The sequence below is a fragment of the Trichoderma gamsii genome (assembly GCF_001481775.2).
Source record: "Trichoderma gamsii strain T6085 chromosome Unknown Scaffold_16.2, whole genome shotgun sequence".
NCBI classification, from domain to species: Eukaryota; Fungi; Ascomycota; class Sordariomycetes; order Hypocreales; family Hypocreaceae; genus Trichoderma; species Trichoderma gamsii.
In genome coordinates, this window is record NW_020171353.1 from 322,823 (window position 1) to 345,962 (window position 23,140).

A 23,140-nucleotide genomic window follows, 5' to 3' on the forward strand; every position below is an offset into this window, starting at 1 on the left:
TCCCGACATTCGTGGCTTCAGCGTGTGCTTTGGCTGCTTGGGTCGTCTTGCTCAAGCCATCGCTCGTGCTTGTGGCTCTGGCTGCGAAGCTACAGTTCGAGGTGGGTGCACCAGCCGCCATCTGCCACGAGTAGGGCGTTGTTTATTGTTTAATTACCTTACTCTGCATGCAGCAATAATTGTATGCACGCCTCTCGCCCGCCTATCACAACGCCACCACCATTTCACCCGGACGGCCCGCTAATCCGATAGGCGGCTACCCGAGCGCCTTGAGAGCCCCTACTAGGATGGCATAAGTACATACTGTAAGGATCGTGAAAGCTGAATTAGTAGGTAGTTCGCCCAGCTGTTCAACGGTTGGGCTACTGGCTGTGTTGGGCCGATACCTATTTGTACAGGTGCCTATTCAGACTTGCAATATCGGCCCAGCTCTGCATTGCATTACATGCCAGTCTACCTAACTTCGATGTTCTGACAGAGGCATTGGTCCATATCAAGTGCCGAGCTGCTGAGGGCCAGGCTCTAGCGGCCCTACAGCACCTCCCTACGGGCAATAGGTGCTGGGCGGGCGGCGTTCACTGCGCGCGCGGTGGCACGGAAGGCGGAAGATCAGCCTGGAAACACATCGCGTACGTCCCTCGCACTTTGCTCCCCAACACCACAATTACACCGGCATCAACAGCAGTCGAACCCGAAACTCTAAAGCGCTGCGGCCGCTATTACGAGCAACTGCCTCTCTAGCTCCGGTCGAGTCAGGCTAGAATGCCCTAGTGGCCCATCATCACCGAGACTCCGAACCTTGGGGGCTGGGTCAACACAGAGTACAGACCCATGCCCATGGCTATTTTGCAATCAATGCGCTGGGCACGACCGGAGCGTCTGCGGGTGGCCTCTTTGAGTAGCAATTGGAGAACAGAGGGAGCTGAGAGAATGAAAAATACGGCCTCTTTAGTGGCTAGACCATGTCAAGATCATAGCTGAGAGGCTGCAAAAAGAGAACAGTCAGAAAATAGATGACATGCAGGCAATCGGTTGGTCACCATCCGGCTCGAGCCCTCACACCATGTTACTAGGTATCTATTGCTCGTCCTCACAGCCAGAGCGTTCGATTCGATCTAGGCACTGCACTTTGCCCGCAAAAGAGGAGAGCAGAGCTGGATGCTGATCTCTTTCTTTAGAGCTGACTTAACCCCTCTAGACAGCTCTTGTCGGATGTGACATCGAGATCTTCCTGCTCCATTTGTGTGCATATGCAAGGCCTCATTGAGCAGTCTGGTCTGTAGCTGTGCCTGATAGACACGGCAGGGGTACGGGTACTTGTAAGATGTCACCACAGGGCGCCAACGGCTCTGACGCGAATTACCGAATATCGATGAAAGAGGATCGGGTCCGGATATTCCACGACTCAGGTAATTCCCAGCTGGTATGGCAGCAAGCACATCATCGAGAGCCACGTTTAGCAGAGTACAATGCCGTTGCTTGTCCGCGATGATGGTGGGGTGGGATGCTACACCTAAGTTGCCAACACCACCGCAAATCCAATGCCTCTTATCACCAGTGCGGTAACACTGCCTACTGCTGGCAATTTCCGATGTGCTACACGTCAATGTCTATCTATCGCAGCTGCCGAGCTACTCGATGAATTCTAGATTCTCGTGTTAGAAGTTAGTGCGCTCCATCGTTCCTCCTTTACTTGTACTGCTGCCAGCACGGAGCATCAAGTGCTTGCCCGAAAGTTATTAGAGCCTCCCTTTTGGACTCATTGACTACGAGCAAACACCAGGTACACATGTTAGTCTCAACGCTGCTTACTACCTACATATAGTATCTGCAGCCGTTTGATAACTGATGGGACCAAGACTTTTGGCGAGCGTGCTCACTGCTTACGCCGCTCAGCAAAGCACTCCATATAAGTGACACACTCGCTTCCTTTCTCTTCTTTCCCTCTCTTTATTCTCTCGTTGTAAGGCAGCGATGCTTGGTACTTCGTCCAACAACAATGAAAGAGATGGAGAGGTAATCCGCATGGGCACAAGACAAGGATTCAAAACCCACAGCGGAAAACGCACCCGAGTGGTTGGCAGCCTGATGTGCCCGTAAGAAGGCCCCGATTTGATGGGCTGCCTCCTCGGAAATGGATTCCACGATGCATTGACAATGCATTGCTCCACATACGGCCGCCGTTTTCTCTTTGCTAGTCCTATTCAGCGCTCCAGCTGATGCAGGCTATCTTCTGCCACGGCGATCCTTTGTTGTCAGTAGGGTGCAAGATGGCATGGGACTCGCCCTTGACCCGAGCTGATTCACCATGCAGATGCAGACGCACGCCTACGTAATTATTAGCCTGCAAAGGTACTGTTGCATTCAAATTCGGGGATGTTCCTTTGTGCTGAGCAGAACAACTCAACGGGCACTAGCTATGCATTTTGTTCGCGTATTCCGTTTACACGATTGCACGACGACGGCTCCCCTTACTTTCAAATACGAAGAGTGCAATCAGTGAACAGCAAGAGATAGGATAAGACTTCATCCCTCGTTTCTTTTGCCACGCCAAATAATCACTCCACTCTCCGCTGAGCGACGGGGACTCACCGCTATGCGATTTGGGCACCCAGAGGGTACTGGCGGGTAGGACAGAAATATCGCCGTAGGCTGGACACCATTTCCATGAGAGTAGCGTCACCTAAGTGCACCGTAACCCATTCTATGTGACGGGTTTCGGTGACTCTAAGTAAGAAGGAGGGAAGGGCAAACGCTGTTATATCGCCCTGGAGACGGAAATTTCCCTTCAGTTGCACTGCGTTAGCCCTGCTAGTGCTACCCGCTTCTCGATCATCCCATCTCTGACTTGTACGGTTGAGTCCGATGCTACCACCCTCCAAACATCTGCGTCTTCATTGGTAGATGAGAAATCCGTGCTGGAGCGGGTTTTGTGCTTTGGCTTACTTGTAGGTAAGGTATTGGTGGGGAGCTGCTTTTTGAATCCTTTAGTGAGCTGCCGGGGCTTGCGTGCCCAACGCTTAGCGATTTGACCCCCCTTGCAGATACACATCCTTGAATCGTCTCCATCTCCACTTGAAACCCTCTCTAAATCAAGGCGAGTTTGTAGAGAAAACCCAAGCGACGTTTTTCCTGACCAATTCGTTTGGGGAGAAGAGGGAAGAGTGCATGATCAGACTGAGAGAAAAAAAACATCATGGACTGGTAACTCTTACAAAGGCTGATGCTACATTGCACTAGAGGTAAGCATTACAAAGCAGGAAGTATCAGTAAGTTCGATGACATCGAAGAATAGATAATACAGCGAACCGAACAATAAAGGAGTAAAAGGAAGGCTGTAATGAATGATAAAAAATTAAGCTAGCTTTATGTAAGTCCATTATTACAAGAAAGAAATATCAATTCTGATTAGAGCTATAACGCTATAAAATACCTTGGTAGGATGCATTAAGTATTATCCTTTTATCAAGACATCTTGACTGTTAGATGCAACAACTAGTAGTCTCAGCGCTTGTATTGCTATACCGGATTTTGGACGCATATATATCAGTTTTTTTTTTTTTTTTTTTTTTTTTTTTTTTGGTATAATACAGTTTCTTTAAGGCGACTTTCAGCAGCAGCTATCAATTTTTTTTAAAAAAAGACAAACGATATCAAATACAAGATGAAAGTGGAATCGAAAGCTCCCATGAGTCTCCTAAGCTTTATATGATGTATAATGTAAATATAATGCGTAATACATAAGGACAGCTTCAATCGGCTGTTATCCAGAAATGCAAGCTCAGAGCAAAATATACTGCTATGTAAAGTCGAACATTGAGTAAGCAGTTAGAGACAAGATCAATGTAGGTTCAAAAGCCACTTGACTACATAGAAGTCTAATTTCTCCTCAGTTCATATGGATCTAGATGAGTTGAAGCCGTCCAAGGACCACGCACGCCTTACATAAAGTCATCTTGAAAATAAGTAAAACAATTTCAACATTTTCTTTGTACCCTTCAACAGACAGTATACCTTATATGCCTTATATGCCAGATGATTGCATATGAATCTATTGAGTCAATATATACCTTCCGACTCTTGCATGCTGAATACATGTTTGTGGCACAGCGGGATGCCAATTTTGAGTACATTTGGGGTAGGTTGCAGCACATCTTTGGAAGACAGCTACCAATGAAAGCAATGACGAGAAGAATAGCGAAAATGCCTCTCTCAACTGATAGCAAATCGACAAGGTCCTTGGATCCAGACTTGTTTGGACGTTTTTTAAATCAAGAGATCTCATTTAGAGGTATGAAATTTGTGGACGTTGACAGAACCACACTTCCTGACCAGTAGTTGAGGAACGCTGGTTTACTTTTCATTGTAAATCATGGCAATTGATAGACAGATAGGTAGTGTCGATGGATATACTACCGCCATTTATCCGCCAGATGTGTGTCATGATAGATCTTGACATACAATCAGAAAAGCAGTGCAGCAAGCGGATACCGTACTTGGCTAAGATTCAATCTCTGAGACCTTGAAATATGATGCAATGGTATTTTATTCGGAACCGACAATACTCGAACTCATTTAGCCATTACTCTCATCTAAGCATTATCTGACTGACATTGCGGGTTGCACATAACCTTGATGCTACTCAAACCCACTCTGGAGACGGAGATATGTGATGGGTGTATTGCTGCCAAAACTTGCTTATAGCCAGCTTCAAAAATTGCTTAGTTTGTTTTTTTCATTAAGTGTTTGTAAGTAGTTGTTGCATACAACTTGAGGTTCTTGAAGCAGCTCTGCCATGTACAATTAAGTAGCTGATTCTAAGAGTGTTGTATAACGTTATACTTGAGGTTCTTATTTGCCTTCTTTACACTATGCTTGAATGACCATTTTGTAGCTTGGGAACCCTTGGCGAGTCTTGGACAAATGGTGTATGGGCCCATGGGGATCGGTATTATAATGCCTACACGTACCCAATGATCGCCATTTTGAATGTTTATCTGAGATACATTTCAAGATGTGTGGTACACTTCACTTAATCCTGAACGTAAATTGTATCCGTTCAATTTACAGTTATATCTCAAATCATTCGCTGATGCGCCGGCTGTTGCCATACTTGGAACCCGCTTGAAGCCGTTGACCCTGAGCAAAGCATATCCTGCCGATAAGAATAAAGTTTGCTAGGTAATGTTCAGTTCAGAGACATTCCCTGAAAGACTCCTTATGTCGTATGATCGGTGCAAGCATCTCTGATGACCAAAAATAGCCAGTTAGGTCGTTATAAAGCTGCCTGGGTAGGCATCTGTAGTTTTGAAAGACATTTTCACGGCGAAACCGGCGGTAATTGTGGATCAGTCAGTCAGCCGATCATATTGACGGCAGGGACAAACGGTCTCGACCTTGAGATAGCTGGGAATACAGCCTGGCCAGTATCCCTTTTTTGCTTTTTGCCGATGTAGGCAGGTCTCGCGAATATGAGGTCCTCTGGTGAAAGTGTGGAGATGTTGAACCAGATGCTCTCATGGTAGCAACACAGTACTGGACCATGTACAAAGTTTTCTCGCTTAGCTTAGTAAAAGCAGAGCAGATTATGGTTCTTAGCACCAAGATCCGCTCAGGAACGAATGATCAACCACGCGATAACAAGATCTAAGATGGATAGCAGAGTTTTAGCACCGCTGTCTGCTCCTCCTCTCCCGTTGCATTGATTTTTGTGACTTATTTTCCCAAATAAGCAACCGTGCCCGCCATCTAAGATTTAGAGTCGCCCACGCTGGGAGCAAAACCTGGGGATGTCCTATTTTGGAAGTCTCCGGCGGCGCTAGCCTTTCGCTGACACCAAACGTGGAAATCTCGCCGCGAGCAGTTCCACCAGGATCCAGCTTTTTGTCCATCGTACAACCTGTAAACCCGCACATGGCGATGATTATTGAGGGGGTGGAGGACCTTGTTTAATGACGTAAAAAGATAGTCTAGAAAAAATGGAAGTAGGTCTAGGGATGAGGATGGGATACTTAAGGCAAATGGTATCCTCATCGGGGAAGACAAATCTTCTTCATTCAAGAAGTGTTCCAGATCAGAGTTATACGACAAGAAAGTCTATAAAAAGTGCGAGCGCTATTACCTATAAACGGTCGTCACTGATATTCAAACCACGTCTCGCCTAAGAGAATACATTTCCTTCTTTACCAACCCGGTGTCTTTTATATCTTCTTTCCATCCTCATAATGGCACCAACGGCCATTGCTGATCTCGGCGAGACAGTCGCCTACTCTGTCGGCCAGAAGCTAGAAAACCTCTCTGATGAGATTGACGAGGTCAACTCTATCAAATACGATTCAGAATCCAAGTTCGATGCCAAAAAAGACAAAGCAAACTTCCGCCAATATGAGGACGCCTGCGACCGGGTCAAGAATTTCTACAAGGAGCAGCACCAGAAGCAGACAGTCGCTTACAACCTTGCTGCTCGCAATCGCTTCCACAGCGCGTCTCGAGTCCGCCCTGAGATGACTATTTGGGAGGCCATGGAGAAGCTCAACACTCTTATTGATGAGTCTGACCCTGACACATCACTGTCTCAGATTGAGCACTTGCTTCAGTCTGCAGAAGCGATTCGTCGCGATGGCAAGCCACGTTGGATGCAGGTCACTGGTCTGATACATGACCTCGGCAAGCTCATGCTTTTCTTTGAAGAGCTCGGCACTCAGGGCCAATGGGATGTCGTTGGCGATACCTTTCCCGTGGGCTGCGCCTTTGATAAGCGCATCATTCTGCCGGAGACTTTCGCCAGCAACCCTGACACAAAGGACCCTGTATACTCGACCAAGCATGGCATTTACTCTCCTGGCTGTGGCCTTGACAACATGATGCTTAGCTGGGGTCACGATGAGTATCTGTACCATGTTGTCCGCGACCAGTCGACTTTGCCGGATGAGGCACTCGCCATGATCCGCTATCACTCATTCTATCCCTGGCACCGCGAGGGAGCTTACCGAGAGTTTATGTGCGAGAAAGACTGGAAGATGCTCAAGGCTGTTCAGGCTTTCAACCCGTATGACCTGTACAGCAAGAGTGATGGCGTTCCCAGCGTGGAGGAGCTCAAGCCATATTATATGGAGCTGATTGATGAATTCTTCCCTCAAAAGGTGATCAAGTGGTAAATTGGACAAATGGACTGTGATTAAGCGGGCGTTAATGGATTAGGCATTGTTTTTGCTGTATGATATTAGAAGAAGCGGGGAATTTGATAGAGGGCTTCAGCTTGTGCTGGGCCACAGCGAGAATCGATCAGAATGATTGTCGGACTTTTGAACATGCTGAGCACGTGATGAAACACGCGAGAAGGTAGAAAACGCATCTCTGCTGGATATTGCATGTTGTACTTCTGTCCTCTGAAGCATTAGTCGTACTCGGCGTAGTATTGATGCTTGTGGTATCTTGCCCGAATGAACGCTCGATTTTGTGGGGTGAGCGCAAATTTAATGACCGTCATTAAAAAAAATATCCCAAGTAGAATCATTTGTAGCAGTATTTTCGATGAATCAAAGCATCACCGAGTAATAATGAAGTTGATCTGTTTGAAGCTTGAGATGCACGCACATATATTGGACATCACGTGGTAGGTGGCCCGGCTGCTACGCTTTCCGGGTACAAGGCCCAAGTACCTCTGGCTAGCTTCTTGGGGAGCTCCAGCCGTTACCTCAGCGCCGCCTCGCCTGCTAAGCTGTCGTCACTGGCCGCCGAGCCACTTTGCGCTGGTCTTTGCCTTGCCTCGCTCACTCAACTCCAACAAGTTCCGACAACTCGCCATTCCAACCCGGCGCAATTGCCACGCTCTGTTGCTCGTCAATGCCTAGTTGAAGGCTCGATCCCCGCCGCAAGCATCGTTCCCAAGCTACCCCGCCGCCTGCAGTAACGCATCGACAATGGCCACGCCGGCCCCCCTGGAGGATCAGGCTCGTCTGCTGGAGGATGCCCTGGTCGCCGTGCGCCAGCAGACTTCGCTCATGCGGAAATGCCTCGATACGCCCGGAAAGCTCATGGACGCTCTGAAGTGCTGGTACGTGCCGCTGTTACGCCGTTGCGACGCCCCGCGGCTTTGAACGAGGGACATATATGGGGAGAGAGAAACGAAGGAGGCTGACGCAAGCATGTTGTTGATTTTGTAGCTCGACGCTGGTGTCCGAGCTCCGGACGAGCAGCCTTGGCCCGAAGCAGTATTATGAACTCTACATGGCCATATTCGACGCCCTGCGCTTCCTGGCGGTCCATCTGCGAGAGAACCATCCTGTTAACCACCTGGCCGATCTCTACGAATTGGTTCAATATGCCGGAAACATCATCCCGAGGCTGTACCTCATGGTCACTGTCGGAACAGCATACATGTCCATCCCTGAAGCACCAGTAAAGGAGCTGATGAAGGACATGATGGACATGAGCCGCGGTGTTCAGCAGCCTATTCGCGGACTCTTCCTTCGATATTACATGTCTGGACAGGCTAGAGACTTTCTCCCCACTGGCACCGGCGACGGCCCAGAGGGTAATATAAGCGACTCGATCAACTTCATACTGACCAACTTTGTGGAAATGAACAAATTATGGGTTCGTTTACAGCACCAAGGACACTCGCGCGAGAGAGAGCAGAGGATCCGGGAACGACAGGAATTGCAGCTTCTTGTGGGAAGCAACATTGTTCGCCTGAGCCAGCTGGTTGATCTGGAGACATACAAGACAGGCATTCTTGCGCCTCTGTTGGAGCAGGTTGTACAGTGCCGAGACGTTTTGGCCCAGGAGTATCTTCTGGAGGTCATCACGCAGGTATTCCCTGACGAGTTCCACCTACACACCCTGGACCAGTTTCTCGGCGCCGTATCGAGACTAAACCCCCACGTGAATGTCAAAGCCATTGTCATTGGTCTCATGGACCGTCTGTCCGAATATGCTGAACGTGAGGGGGCCAGTGAGAAGGGCCCTGATCAGGAGAAGGCCGAGGCTGAGGCATTGGCTAATCTGCTTGAAAAGATTCAGCTTCAGAAGGAGACCGAGCCGCCAGTCGCTCAGCCAGCCCCTGAGCAGCCACCTGCAGAGGAGGCAAGCGACAAGGTCACTGAGGAGGCTAATCAGGAACAAGTACCAGAGGAAGGAGAAGCAGCAGCACCCGAGCCCGCAGCTAGCGAAACGGATACCGCCGCTGCGGCAGACGGAATAGACCCCTCAGTTGCCGAGACGGAAACAACAGCAGTCAATGGAGAAGAAGGCGAATCTTCCAAGGACGTACAGCTCTACGAAGTCTTCTTCACACAGGTCAAGAATCTTGTTGAAGCTCAGCATCTCCCCATTCAAGATACAATCGCGCTGTTGGTATCCCTCTGCAACTTGGCGCTGAACAACTACCCCGACCGCCTTGACTATGTGGATCAGATTTTGGCTTACGCCACGGCGAAGACGAAAGAGAACATCAACAATGCTGACCTTCACTCCGCTCAGGCTCAGCAGAGCCTCCTTGCTCTACTGCAGGCACCTCTCAACCGCTACGTATCAATATTCACCGCCTTATCCCTTCCAACATACGTGCCTCTGTTCCAAGCTCAGTCATACCCGACTCGCCGCGCCGTTGCTGGTGGCATCATCCGGGGCCTATTGAAAGATCAGATCAAGATTTCCAAAACGAGCCAGTTGGAACACGTGCTCGATGTTCTATCGGTACTCATCAAGGAGGGAACGCAATCACCACAAGGCTACGCCGGAGCTACTCAGCGACGAGCCGTGGAGACTGATGAGACCCTTGAGGAGCAAGGATGGCTAGCAAGAATGGTGCACCTGCTCCAGGGAGAGGACAATGATACGCAGTTCAAGCTTCTGCAGCTGACACGTAAAGCATTTTCGGATGGCAACGATCGCATCAGGACAACCACGCCGCCACTGATAACAGCATGCTTGAAGCTGGCCAGGAAATTCAAGACTCGGGAGCATTTTGATGACAACTGGGAGACGCAGATTAATGCCCTTTTCAAATTCATCCACTCTGCGATTAGCACACTTTACACCCGTGTAACGAGCACGGGCGTGGCCGAGCTAGCTCTGCGTTTGTTCTCTTCTGCAGGACAGACTGCAGACCTGACCGGATTCGAGGAAGTGGCATATGAGTTTTATGCGCAGGCATTTACAGCGTACGAGGAGTCCATTTCTGATTCCAAAGCCCAGTTCCAGGCTGTCTGTGTCATTGCCAGCTCACTTCACCAAACCCGCAACTTTGGTAAGGAGAATTACGACACGTTAATCACCAAGTGCGCACAGCACGGCAGCAAACTGCTGCGGAAACCAGATCAATGCCGAGCAGTGTACTTGGCCAGTCATCTATGGTGGGCAACCCCCGTTGCTGGGAATGGAGAAACAGAAGAGACCGAGGTAAGATGGAGAAATCAATGCGAAACTAGCAAATTGTGTTGCATACTAACTTGCTTTAACTCATAGCTCTACCGTGACGGCAAGCGAGTTCTGGAGTGCTTACAACGGGCTCTTCGCGTGGCTGATTCGTGCATGGAGACGGCGACGTCGATCGAACTCTTTGTTGAGATTTTGGACCGCTACGTCTACTACTTTGATCAGCAGAATGAAGCAGTACGTTTCTTCCCTACCTCCCTATCAGATATCGTCCTAATACTTACTTCTTCATTAGGTGACTACGAAATACCTGAATGGTCTCATTGAGTTGATCCACTCGAATTTGGCAGGCAATCAGCAAGAATCGGCTTCAATCGAAACCAGCAAGAAACACTTTCATCAAACTCTTGAGAATATCAAATCCAGGCAGTACGAGGGAGTTGTTCTATACCCAAGTTAGGAATGGGGTCTCTTCTCCGCGAAAGCCGCAGGGATGCTTTAATGCTTCTGCGATACAATACGATATTCAAGAATAAAGAAGGCTCTTGGGAAGGGTGAGTAAAGGCGTCATGGGACGAAAGAGAAGAGCGCATAGATGTTTTAATGCAGCACCAAGAAGCAGCCGGAGCAAATGAGGACATGGCACGACAATGATGTATTTTTATTCGATTACATATTATGCTTTTTGGTCGCAAAGGGCACTTTTTTGGCTGTTGAAAACTTGGTGAAGAGACATGTTAGAAATAGTCGGGGAGAGATGGGTTGAATGCGTGGTTTAAACTCCCTATTGCGACTACCTAGAACATTATTTGCTGTATCCATTGTCCATACAGGAACCCCAGACGGTGGTGATTTAGGTACTAAACACATGTCTAAGGCTTCATTCCTGCGGAATACGACGGTGGAGCTGGCACATGGATTTCGTAGCGCCATTAGCTCCGTACCCCGATGCGTATTCGAAGTGTTGTTGCTGCCAGGGTCACTGACTTGGGTGGCTGCTTTTGTTAGTGGTAATCTGACTGTGCTGTACGAGTACGTGTATTGTTGACAGATCGCGTGGCAGATTTGGCATCCATGACTGATCAGCGCCATGGCGAGCGGGCTCTTTAAGGTCAGGGTCCAGGTGGAGGGATGGTTTCGATGGACAGCAGAATCGCCCATCTTAATATCGATTGTCGCTATGTAATTAGGTTTCAGAGCATTTTTTTTAAATCATTGCTGGTGATCTTATGCCAGTTGTTATTATATCTTGATCATTATAGCGAATTTCGCTCTCTTTTCCAAGCCATATCGAATCTCTTAGCACAAAAGTCCGCTTTCTGCAATGGTGGCGTTCCCGACTTGGCCAAACGGACTGCCAAGCGCGGATTTAATGTAACCCGTCACGTTTCGAAGGTCAATTTATAGGGGCGGAGTCTTCAGGGAGGGAGATGCGGCCAATACCTGCTAGACTCCAGCAATCAAGCACCACAGCTAGCAGCATTTCTTCTTTGGTGCGTTGTGCCTATTATTGAACCAATTTTACTCCGCATTGTTATTGGGGCCCTTTTGCTTCGTGCATGTCTTCCCCAGTAGGCGGTGCAGCTGCAGTTCTGAAGCACAGCGGAGCCCCCGGCTTTCCAGCATCGTCATCCCTTATCTCCCATCTGGCTGGGCTTCGTAAGCCGCCATCGCCTCTTCGTTCTTCCATCTCCAACCAGCGGCTTTCGACTTTCTAGCAGTGGCTGCGCAACCGTCTTCAGCCTTGCTCGCCCTTTCTGCTTCTTGGATATGCGCCATTCTTGACCGGGCTTTTGATTCTTCGACCACGTTTTCACTTCTTCGCATTCTTTGATACTCTCCACACCCTTACTCGACCAATCCAACTTACGCTCTCTCATTCTCGACACTCGTTTTCGTTTGATTTGCCCGCTTTAGCCCGACTACTTAGAACCCCCCTTCAATCTGAATGGCCACCTCGACATCGCGTGCTCGTTCATATCCATTCCAGCTTGCCCAACTGTAGACGACAATCCGCGGATGAGTGCGCAACCGTGCTTGTGTACGATTATTGTCTTTCCTTTATTCTTCTTCTTAATTTAGCCCACCATGCCTTCGGAAAAGGTACCGTTCTACGATCCGGTGCCACCGACGTACGATGAGGCACTGGCCGGCAGCAGTCGAAACTGGATGCCGCCACCACCCACGCGAGATCCCATCGACGAGCGCAACGCGACCGAGACCGAATCGCAATCACTATTGCCGCGCTCCGGCGAAAACTCACAAGGCAGACGGCCTAATGGCTACCGGCCGCCGACGGTCGAATCAGACGAGGAAGATGACCTGTGGAACAGCGACAGCGATGCCGACGAGACGAATCAGGTGCGCCGCGAGATGGAGGAGTTGGAGATTGAGGAGCCAAATCGGACGGGAGGAAGTTCATTATGGGGGAAGCGGATAGGGTTCAAGCTGTCGCTGCCGGCGTGGAAATGGTCGTGGCGATTCAGGATGCCTCGGTTCCGCATCCAGCTGCCGCAGCGGGCGTCGCTATCAGCGGGCTCCTCTCCCGACGACGAGGCTATCGACACAGACGAGATCGACAACGTGAGGTCATGGATGCAGGATTTCGCCTTCCCCAAGGTCAACAGCATGATGGTGCTGGTCACGTTTGCGCGGCTATTGGCGCTCGCCATCGTCATCGGCTTCATGTACTTTCTCTTTGCGAGCGGCATGCTGACTGGTATAACGAATGGCGTCAACAACGGAGGCCTGCGCTTCGACCCGGAGGACCTTCGAGTCCATTTGCAGCGAACCGTCGATCCCAGGAGAATGCGCGCCGCCGTAAAAATCTTTTCGAGCTACGCACATATTGCCGGCACCGAGGGCGACTATGCGACGGCACTCGACGTGGAGGCAATGTTCAACAAGGCTGGGTTGGATGTGGTGCAGAAGGACGACTACTACGTATATCTCAATTACCCGCGCGAAGACGGCCGAGCCGTGCAGATTATGGACGACAAGGGCGAGAATGCGATTTGGACGGCTGCGCTGGACGAGATTGAGCGTGGCGGAGAGACGGCTGGGAAACAGACCCCGGCGTTTCATGGACATTCCAAGTCTGGCGATGTTAAAGGCCCGCTGATTTACGCAAATTACGGATCAAGGGAAGACTATCAGAAGATTAAGGATATGGGCATCGACCCGAAAGGAGCGATTGCTCTTGTTAGATACTACGGCACGCAGACGGACCGAGCTCTCAAAGTCAAGGGAGCTGAGTTGGCGGGCTTCGCAGGGTGTATCATTTATAGCGATCCTGCAGATGACGGCTTCCTCAAGGGTGATGTCGCCCCTGGTGGGCGGTATATGCCGGAGGATGGTGTTCAAAGAGGCGCCGTCAGTCTGATGAGCTGGGTCGTTGGCGATGTGTTGACACCAGGCTGGGAGAGCAAGAAAGAGGTGCCTCGCGTCAAGGTGAACGAAGCAAAGGGACTGGTCCAGATCCCTAGTCTCCCGCTTGCCTGGAGAGACGCACAGATTTTGTTACAGCACCTTCAAGGTTTCGGACAAAAGGTACCGGATGCCTGGAAGGGAGGCGTTCCCGAAGTCGGCGAGTGGTGGACCGGCAACTCGTCGTCGCCGATTGTTCGTCTAAAAAACGAGCAGGATGAAAATGAGAAGCAGCCCATTTGGAATGTATACGGAAAAATTGTGGGCATGGAGCAGTCAGCGAAATCGATCATCCTGGGTAACCACCGAGATGCGTGGTCGTTTGGTGCAACTGATCCGCACACGGGCACGGCCATCATGATTGAAATGGCACGCATCTTTGGCGACCTGGTTGGCCGGGGCTGGAGACCTCTTCGTTCTATCGAGTTCATGTCATGGGATGCCGAGGAGTACAACCTCATTGGATCTACCGAGTTTGTCGAGAAGAATGTGGATTCTCTGCGTGAGAATGCATTTGCTTACATCAACTTGGATACTGTTGTATCGGGACCCGAATTCCGCGCCTCGGGATCTCCTCCGCTTCAAAAGAGTCTGTTTCGTGCCATGAACCGAGTGACTGACCCGAACTTCAACACGACTCTCAAGGATCTCTGGGACCGTCGCGGTGCTAAGCTCGAGGGCTTGGGGGCAGGCAGCGATTATGTCGCTTTCCAGGATATTGCCGGGACAAGCTCGATTGACCTGGAGTTTGGCGGCGAGCCATTCCCTTACCACTCCAGCTACGACAACTTTGAACTGATGGAGCAGGTTCTTGATCCAGACTTTACTTACCACGGCTTAATGGCTCAAGTTGTCGGCCTCCTCCTCCTCGACCTAGCCGATAGGCCTATTTTGCCCTTTGACATGGTCAACTACGGCCGGAATCTCCAGTCTTGGATCGGCGATCTGGAATCGTGGGCGAAGAAGGAGGAAGAGAAGAAGAGCAAGAAGGATATTCTAAAATTCGATGACCTCAAGGATGCGGCCGCCACGGTCTCTGCAAAGGCAGAGCAGTTCTCGAAATGGGAGGCTGAATGGGACCGCATGGTTCACAGAAGCGGAGGGTGGGAGACGCAAGAGCTGGGCGGAAAGCGGATTGCATATAACAATAAGATGGGCTACTTTGAGTCGATGCTGTTGGACTTGGAGTTTGGCGGCGGTGTAAGTTTTTTTTTTTTTTTCCTTCATGTCTTGTTTGCTTTTACTAACACGAGCATTCTTTAGATTCCAAATCGCACACAGTTCAAGCACGTCGTGTATGGCCCGCAACTGTGGTCTGGCTACGACGAGGCCTTTTTCCCTGCGATCCGCGATCTTGTGGATGCGGAGCTGTGGGACGGGGCGAATTCATATATCAACAAGACGGCGACTCTGATGATGGAAGCGGCATCGATTTTGGAGATATAACGAGCGGTTTTCTACTTACTACGCCATTTTCCTATTTTTCTCGAGTTTTTTCACCTCCTTTATTTGCGAATATTTTTCGATTGTCGGCGAGATGCTATGCCACTCATATTTATTCATCGAAAAACTACGCCCACCAACAACCGATTTCATTGAACCTCCTACATATCATACTTATCATACATTACGCATATATCCAACCACTTGTTAACATACATAATCCCCTTTTTGATGACAGACAGACATAGCCCCCTAAGAGAGGAACACAGGAGATTTGAGATGGGATTTATTGGGAAGAAGGATAGATGGGAGGGGAATATGCTGCTTTTTTGTTTCGTCTTTTCTAACCCAAGCCTTCCTGTTGCTGCTTTTACTGGCTTCTTTTCCTTTTGTCATCTTCTGAATAAGGACTCGTAACTTCTGCGTGGAAAGAGTGTTGCAAAAAGGGAATGTCGGATCTTGAGGTCCAGGAGCATGGAACTCCTGACACATTTTTGTTTCTGTTTCTGTTTTTGTCTGTGTCTTTTTGAGAATCCTTTCTCGTAGCTGAGAAACGGCATGGCAATGGAGTTTGTCGGAATCCGCGAATTGTACTCTTTTTATTATCATCTGTATCTGTTGAAGTCGGGAGCAAAAACAGGGCTCAGCTATCTATATCCCAAAAAATGTCCATCTTTGTAACGAATAGAAATCCTTGCTTCTCTTAATTTTTATGTGCTGTCTCTCTGACTGTGTAGGTGTATGATGTCCAGTTTGATATCAGATTTGTTTCCATTGTGCAAAAATTGCAGTGCTCATCTCAATCAACTAAATATGCGTCTTATAACGAAAATCACTCCTTGCTGTTCAGCGCCTCAAACTCCTTCATCGACACAAACTTGCCAATCACGTCATATTTTTCCGTAAACCGCTCCTCCCAGCCCCTCAGCGCCTCCATCTCCTCCGCGCCCAAATCAGCCAGCGTGTCCAAGGGTCCATCCAGATCCTTTGTCAGCATATCCTCGTCGAAGCTGCCGCATGCCAAACCGCGGCTGGCATCCCTTCCAGCAAAGTTTGCGTAAGGGCCGCCGGGGCCGTAAAAGTTGCGGCCGCGCGAGACGTCGTAGACAGCGCCGCGGATGGCCATGAAGACGGGGGCGTTGTCGGCGCCGTTGAAGGGCAGGAGGGTGTGCGGGTTATAGATTTTGAAGACGGTTGGGGGAGGTTGTTTGGGGAGTTGCGGGGGGGCGGATTTGGAGAAGAAGGTTGTGTAGGCTGTGTAGAGGATGATGGAGACGAGGAGGATATTGAGGGGCGAGACGAGGCCGGCGCTGGAGGGAGAGTTAGCGGATGTTTGATGTAGATGTGTGAATGAGGTGGTTTTACCTGGCGACGTCTTTGGCGGCCTCGTCGTTCATGCGGTGCTCGACGTATTCCATGGCGAGATGGTGATACTCTCTGGAGGAAAGCAAGATGGATGGAAAGCTAAGCAATCGCGGAATTCGATCCGGCGGAGATATGGGGGGGAATGCAAGCTTAATAGTAGCACTAAGAGGAGTAGAGCAAAGGAGCCCACCGGTCGGAACTGGGCGTTATGCCTCGGAGCGGCAAAGATGGAGCTGCCTAGGTAGAAATGGAAGTGGAAGAGTTGATGCCCCGCCAGGATTGCGGATTGTGGGATTGATTGCTCGAGGTTGTCATTTGCGGGCTGTGAGATGGAAGGACGGCAAAAGCTCGGGGGAGAGGTGTGAGCAGGAATGAGAGAATTCCATGCGGTTCTATTGTTATGCATGAATGGATTCTATTGTCTGACGGGAGTTGAGATTCAGGCATTGGAAGTGGTATTATGAGGATTATTGATTGTGTTTGTATATTAGCTGACTTTTTCGTATCATTGTATTTCATTTTCATCATGCAGCTGCCATATACCAAGATGTCTAAAACTCGCAGCGACTTATACACGTTACTGCCCTATGGATGGGTGTGCCCTGCATTTTGCCAATGAAGTTATAGGTGCATGTATATTATCCCAGTGTCTCAGACTGGATTTGACAAATAAGATGAGGAAAAAAAAAAGAATGTTATAGAAAAGAACTCACATATATGCAGCATTCTGCAAGCATAGTACAAAAATACAAAAAAAAGAAAAAAAGAAAGAACACGTGGAGACAGAGGGATTTGAACCCCCGACCTTTTACAGGCTTGTATTGAATGAACAATGCAAAGCAAACGTGATACCCCTACACCATATCCCCTTTGTTGGGAATTAGTGGTGCGTAATGCGCTATATAGTGCTGCTGTGCGGGCTAAGCTTTTAGCGGCCGGCTTCTCTTTCGTTTACCCTGGAAAGAGCTGTATAAATGAGAAGAATCAGGGTAGAATAAGTAAATATACCTCAAATAAAAGGAGAATAATAAGATTGATTCAAAAAAAAAAAAAAAGTTTAGCACTACATCTATAAACATTGCTTTAAATGTTTGTCCAGTAGAATATTGCTCCAACAGTTACATGCAATGGCGCTACTTTGTTCCATCAACTACAAAAGCACGATTAAATCCTCTCAACGTTTACACAATGATTTATTTCATTCATAATTATTTCTTGTTTCTGTCAGCTCATGAAATCATCCATTATGTATTGACCCTTTTGTAAAAGATCTGTGCCGCCTCCTCAAAAACCGCCTTCACCTTTGCCGCATCCAGCTTCTCAAGCCGACTCTGCGTATAAAGCCCATTCGTCTCCTGCTCGATATCCGTCCTAGCAGTCACATTCAATTAGCATCATTATATATGTAGGTAGATAGGCATTAATACTCAGACTCACAGTTGTGTCCAAACGAATCCGCAGCAAAGCCCACCTCCAGCAACGCCCTTGACCATCCTCTCTATCCTCTTCAACAGGTCCTCCGGATCAGTAGCGGTAGTGTAGCCCCAATCGCGAGACTCCTCCCCGCCATCGGCATCCTTATTGCCCAGCGCAATGTTGATTCCACCAAGCTCGGTGCAGATGATGGGCGCGGTCGGGTTGTGGCGAGCGCCGGCGTCGATGTTTGCGATTTCGTCGACAAACATGTTGCGCCCGGCTTTGGGACCGAGAATGGCGTCGAGGCTTGCGCATGTCTTTTCCAGCTCGGGGGCGTCGCTGTAGTCGTGGAAGGTGGTGAGGTCGGTGCAGACGTGCTCCCAGCCGCAGTTGTCGTTGATGCTGCGTGTGGGATCCAGAGTCCTAGAATTTCATGAGTATGAGACAATTGTACCGACTCATCAAAGATTAACTCACTTTGTCAAATAGTACAGAGCGCGAATGTGATTGCGCTGCTCGACGTCGTCCTTGAGCGACGTATACGCCCAGCTCTCATTCACCAGCGTCCAAGTCACCACCGACGGATGGTTAATCGCCAGCTTGACCGACTCTGTCCATTCCTGGTTGAATCGATCCACGTATTCCCGACTGAACTGGTAGGCACTTGCCATCTCACCCCAGACCAGATATCCCTTGCGGTCAGCCCAGTAGTAGAAGCGCGGATCCTCGACCTTTTGATGCTTTCGACATCCGTTGAAGCCCATCTTCTTGGCGATGTCAATATCTACCTCCAGACTGTTAGAGGATTCGGGCGTTAAGAAGGAGTTTGGCCAGTAGCCTTGGTCCAGGTTTAGCATCTGGAAGTAGGGAGCGTCGTTGAGCCGCCACAGACCGTCGGACCACTTGATCGATCGCATGCCCGTGACTGTCTTGATTTCGTCAACCTGTCTTCCCGAGAAGGAATCGAAGAGTCTGACCGAGAGGTCATACAGCTGGGGATGCTCGGGCGACCAGAGAGCTACGCCGTCCCGCCAGCAGGAAGCATCGTCTACGGGTGCACTTTGAAGTACCGATTCGGCGAGGGCAGAAATGTTTTCCTTTGACAGACGGGCGCTCAGACTCAACTTGCCCGATGCCTCTTTGACATCCACCTTGGGGGACTTGGAGACCAGCTGGCCTGCAAAGCTGATGTCCGCCTCAACCACATATCGGTGGCCCGCCTGCAGGTCCTGTGCCGCAATGTCGAAATAGACGTCTCCCGTGTGGATGTCATTCGACCGAATCACCGTGCCGTGGCTGCTGTCCGCAATTCGGGCCGCCGGCACCGTCTCCAGCCACACAGACTGCCAGATGCCTCCCGACGGCGTGTAGAAGATGCTCTCGGGCTGTGCGCCCCAGTACTGCTTGCCCCGCGGCTGCGTCAAGTCGTGGGCCGAATCATAGACCCGGACCGTCAGCCGATGCTGAGTCTCATCCTGTGCGTCCAGGACGTCAGTGATGTCCAGCTGGAAGGGGACGTGGCCTCCGCGGTGGCTCCCGACGAGGCTGCCGTTGAGCCAAACAGACGCCTCGTAGTCCACGGCGCCGAACCGGAGCAGCACCCTCCGACCCTCGTCCCGCTCGCTGGCGTTGCGCAGGTCTGAGATGAGCCGCTCGTACCAGAGCACTTCGTGGATGCCGCGCTCGTTGATGCCCGAGGCGGGACACTGGAACACAAAGGGCACCGTGATGGGGCGCTTGTGGTTGACGGCGGCGGCGGAGGACGCGAAGACATTGTTCTTGAGCAGGTCCTGCGTGCCGGCGGCGATGCGCTGCGTGATGGCGTCGCTTTCCGATTGGTCTTGCGATTCGCTCTCTGCGAGCAGCGTCTTCTTCTTCTCGACGGTGATTTCAGTAGGGAGGCCGGAGTGCTGCCAGCGCTTGCTTAGACCGACATCGTCGTCGTCGAAGAGAAAATCCCATTGGCCGTTAAGGGACAGCCAGCGGGAGCCGGTGCGCTGGAAGTCGGGACGGGGATACTCTTCTGAGTCGTGGAGTTGAGGCTGGACATGAGACATCTTGGACTACTTCAATTGGGGATATGTGCTTCAATTCTTGTTGCCAATGAGCGAGCTATCACGAGATGTTGATTGACTAAGTATGAAAGGCTACACTTCAATTCCCCTGAGTATCCCTCGAATTCATCTGCCGCGCGTCGCGATAAGGGGAATTCCCATTATTTGCCCAGTTTTCGATCGTCAAACTTGTGGTTTCGCGTGACATATCATTGCCTCAAAGATGGCGGCGTGACCCAGTCTTTGATGCGTGCCAATCATGGCGCCGCTAATCAATCCTCCGCACGCATCATTGTGGCTTTCTCGCCCATTACGGGCAAGACGTGGTTCCTGGTTCCTGGCCGGCTATTCGCACGGCTACGTATAAGCTTCATGTTAGTTGCAGTAATGGCGGAATCTATCCAATTGGACAATTTGGATGTCGTTATAACCACACATCAAACTCGGTGTTTGTTAATCTCTAAACTCTAAAACCATGAAAGGCGACTTGAACTGGACGTGCCCTGCAGATTGTGTTTCCATAAGCAATCCACGACTGAGAAGATGATGGTCATCAGCGTGATTTCTCCAGTATTTTATATGGAGAGGATGAAGCTCTGAGCTGCAGGCTGTTGTCTTGCTGTATATCACGTTGTGAGAACCCGCCAATGCTATGAGGAATATAATGCTCAGCATGCTCTAGTAAGACTACTAGCTGGATGTAAGTGAACCTGCTGAGGCAAACGCTCGTGGCAAGGTCTCACGATACACAATGACACTGCCTCTGCAAGCTTCTATATCTGGTGGCTTCTTGCACTTTGCTGCAACCAAGCCTCCAGAGACACCTTGCACAGCACAAGCGGTCAGTGGAAGAAAACCGCGTCGTTTGTAAAACTCCAGCCACGTTCAGTCTCTGTCACAACATCAAGGACGCACGGCATAAAGAACAAGGCAGAGAAGCATGCGGCTCGCAGCAAAGCCTGAAAGTTGATTGTGGTCGAGAGCACGTGGGACAAAGCGAATTGTTCCCAGAAGGATCCCGGATACGGTTAGTTGGCCGGCAGATTGCACGAGATGCATCGATCTGCTAAGAGTGATGACTGCGGTAGATGACGAATTGTGCAAGCTTGATGCTGATATCTCGCAACACCATCTCGATTGACGAGTCCCCGCATGGATCACGACACTATTACCTGCTACTAATTATCATATCTTTTTTTTTCGTTTTCGAGGCACTGACACGAGTTGGTTTTTGCCATGACACACGGCGGATGATACGAAGTCCGAAGAGGCCGATGGGATGCATATGGCGGCGGAGAGACTCTGCTCGTTGGATGTTTGTCGACTTGGCTACATTGTAGTTTACATAGCCCACCTGCGGAACCTCAGAGTGAGAGAGATATGCGAGGCCATGACAGTGTTACGCTGTTAAGTCTGTGTGAGCTGATGTGCAACGCTGGCAGAAGATAATCGAACCGGCTTACGCGCCACCACCTGCATGCCGGACAAGAAAAAGAGAGGCTCGGAGGCTCGGTGGCTCTTTGGTGAATTTCCCTTCTCGTTGGGCCCTAAAAGGTACGAAATGTAACCGGATGCTATAGTCCGAGTATATGTGCGTGCGTGCTCTGCAGAAGAAGAAAAAAACATGACAAACGTTTCCACTTCCGTCGTCAACGTGGCAATGCATGCAAGGGCCATTTGGGCAAGGATATCTTTTCTTGCAGCATTCCAAAGATCCAACTAGAGCCGTGCGTTCGTGTAATCCTACGACTAAGCATAAATGGTAGTAGCAGGATACAAGGGAGGGCTCGGATAGGGAACCTTGGCAAGGATGCGAAGAAGCTCCCTTTGATGTGGTATCACGACGTGACATGCCCTCGGTAAGGTAGCATCGCTCTCTGACCTTGGATGGTGATTATCGTAAGGTATTTTGGCCCTGCCAGCTGAGACGGAAGGATTCGTAGCTTTATCTTGTTTTCTTCGCCCTGAAAAGATGGGCACTTTTGGATAGAGGGAGGGAAATGGACATGGGAGGAGAGACAGCATCAACACCAGAGGGGAGCAAGTCGAGTCAAAGCGTTGGGTCCTGATCTGAGTCAAGGTTAATTGAAAGTCTCAGCCAACGTTACGTTTCTTTGTCTTTATGCAGGTGAAGATGCTCGTACCATTCATCTCCAAGTGCATGTAGGCACAGAGTAAAGTATCAGTTCACTGGGGTAGTCTAATATTAGCATCTGATATGTCGTGTCCTCGTTCTAGATTCAACAGCGTAGCAGCACTTTTGGAATACATACCTCAACGGCTCACCGCATCCTCCTCAGCCACTAATGCTCCTCGGATAAAGATTCCGGCCCTCAGCTGAAGAATCCCTTGGCAGTAAAAGAGTAAAATGTTACTCTGCTCGCTCGTGTAGTCTAGCTGCAGGTAGCAGTAGTAGCAGTAGCATCAAGATTCATGCAAACGGCACAGAATACGAGGTCACGGGCCTCTGTCGATCACGGCCGCAGGTGTGGCAGCGGGCAGTGCCACTCCAGAAAGAGACACCTGCGCTTTTTTAGCGTCCGCGAGCCCGCTAAAACCGTCCCTTCTGCAGGCGCTGAAAGGAGCTCCCTCGCCGTTTACAGGTGGCTTTTTTTCGGTGCGCAGAGCCAAGAGGGGAGAAGAGCCCCTCTCCCAGATGCCACCAGATAGGTCCCCTTGTTGGGGCTGCCTCCTTACAGGTGCATCTGCCGGGCGAGCGTCTTTCTTTGTCGATAACTCAAGTGCTGTGTACCTTAGTCTACGCTTAAAAAGCTGTACACGCCAAGTACCGAGTACCTCAAACTTGCCACCATGACTTGGCAACGGCTCTTCAACCGCCACTCCCGATTCCCTCTTTTTTTTTTCTCCGTGCGCTGGGAATACGAGATCCGTGCTACGTCATGAAAGAATGGCTGGGCCGCTCTGCTCTGCGCATCGCCAACAGAGCAAATCGTCGGGCTGGTCGAGAGACCGTGTACGTGTGCCAAGTCTGCATTGATCTTTTGCGAGTAGTCGTGGACTCGATGTCACCTTTGTACTGAAGAATTCGTGTTTGT

General features: G+C 50.0%; 6 protein-coding genes across 6 annotated transcripts; 3 read left to right on the plus strand and 3 right to left on the minus strand.

The window, feature by feature from the left end:
• Positions 1–2,594: 2,594 nt before the first annotated feature.
• Positions 2,595–3,069, minus strand: TGAM01_v205263 (hypothetical protein; the record flags this gene model as incomplete). The annotated part of the gene is made up of 2 exons (XM_024549610.1): positions 2,595–2,786; positions 2,947–3,069. 2 exons carry the CDS (start codon positions 3,067–3,069, stop codon positions 2,595–2,597), a joined length of 315 nt encoding a protein of 104 aa, XP_024405643.1.
• Positions 3,070–6,224: 3,155 nt separating this feature from the next.
• Positions 6,225–7,157, plus strand: TGAM01_v205264 (inositol oxygenase; the record flags this gene model as incomplete). The annotated part of the gene is made up of 1 exon (XM_018803350.1): positions 6,225–7,157. One exon carries the CDS (start codon positions 6,225–6,227, stop codon positions 7,155–7,157), a length of 933 nt encoding a protein of 310 aa, XP_018663388.1.
• A 765-nt stretch (positions 7,158–7,922) lies between these two features.
• Positions 7,923–10,840, plus strand: TGAM01_v205265 (hypothetical protein; the record flags this gene model as incomplete). Its single annotated transcript, XM_018803349.1, has 4 exons — positions 7,923–8,056; positions 8,166–10,404; positions 10,471–10,617; positions 10,676–10,840. The coding sequence occupies 4 exons, from the start codon at positions 7,923–7,925 to the stop codon at positions 10,838–10,840; spliced, it is 2,685 nt and encodes an 894-aa protein (XP_018663387.1).
• A 1,628-nt stretch (positions 10,841–12,468) lies between these two features.
• Positions 12,469–15,252, plus strand: TGAM01_v205266 (hypothetical protein; the record flags this gene model as incomplete). Its single annotated transcript, XM_018803348.2, has 2 exons — positions 12,469–15,006; positions 15,070–15,252. 2 exons carry the CDS (start codon positions 12,469–12,471, stop codon positions 15,250–15,252), a joined length of 2,721 nt encoding a protein of 906 aa, XP_018663386.2.
• An 829-nt stretch (positions 15,253–16,081) lies between these two features.
• On the minus strand, positions 16,082–16,667 carry TGAM01_v205267 (hypothetical protein; the record flags this gene model as incomplete). Its single annotated transcript, XM_018803347.1, has 2 exons — positions 16,082–16,559; positions 16,615–16,667. 2 exons carry the CDS (start codon positions 16,665–16,667, stop codon positions 16,082–16,084), a joined length of 531 nt encoding a protein of 176 aa, XP_018663385.1.
• Positions 16,668–17,858: 1,191 nt separating this feature from the next.
• Positions 17,859–20,087, minus strand: TGAM01_v205268 (hypothetical protein; the record flags this gene model as incomplete). The annotated part of the gene is made up of 3 exons (XM_018803346.1): positions 17,859–17,985; positions 18,052–18,453; positions 18,508–20,087. The coding sequence occupies 3 exons, from the start codon at positions 20,085–20,087 to the stop codon at positions 17,859–17,861; spliced, it is 2,109 nt and encodes a 702-aa protein (XP_018663384.1).
• Between the last annotated feature and the right edge of the window lie 3,053 nt (positions 20,088–23,140).